Source organism: Penaeus monodon, chromosome 28 (genome assembly GCF_015228065.2).
Source record: "Penaeus monodon isolate SGIC_2016 chromosome 28, NSTDA_Pmon_1, whole genome shotgun sequence".
In the NCBI taxonomy this organism is placed as follows: Eukaryota; Metazoa; Arthropoda; class Malacostraca; order Decapoda; family Penaeidae; genus Penaeus; species Penaeus monodon.
In genome coordinates this window covers 34,747,689-34,748,190 of record NC_051413.1, presented here as the reverse complement: position 1 = coordinate 34,748,190, position 502 = coordinate 34,747,689, and the positions used below count along the sequence as shown (strand labels likewise).

Here is a 502-nt window from a genome sequence, read left to right as displayed (position 1 = left end):
TAGAAGAGCATTTAATTGCCTTTGAAAAATATTTTGTTTCAAAGCACTGCCTAAAGAGTATAATTTTATAATATCAGCTCAACAATTTAACTGGATAACTAACTATCCCTTTAAAGGATCACTTGAATTACACAGATACACAATGAATCTGCACAAATATGATCAAATCAGCCATTAATCCTAATAGGTAAATATTTCGTAAAAATGTAATAAATGCAGCTGACACTTAGGAAACCTAAGACACTTACCTCTGGTGGAGGTAAGACATGCACAGTGCAGTCTTCTAGTATCTGGAGAACCATTTCACAGCACTTGACGGCCGCTGCATCTAACTTGTTCTCGTTCTGGTATCGCAGTTCATGCATAAAGATTCCTACTTTGTAGAGCAACTGGAAGTATTAAAGAGATTAAATGTATAACAAAAATAATATGGAATATTTTTATATGAGTACACCCATTAATCAGAGCAAGAATTAAGTAAAGTCTCCTTTCAGTATTATTT

The 502-nt window shown here is 33.3% G+C and overlaps 1 protein-coding gene across 1 annotated transcript in view; it reads right to left on the bottom strand.

The window, feature by feature from the left end:
• Positions 1–502, bottom strand: part of LOC119591544 (lysosomal-trafficking regulator-like) — a gene marked incomplete in the record, with an annotated part of 91,173 nt that overhangs the window by 9,757 nt on the left and 80,914 nt on the right. Inside the window, 1 exon segment of the mRNA XM_037940294.1 lies at positions 249–389. Within this exon segment, the coding sequence (XP_037796222.1) occupies positions 249–389 (141 nt within the window).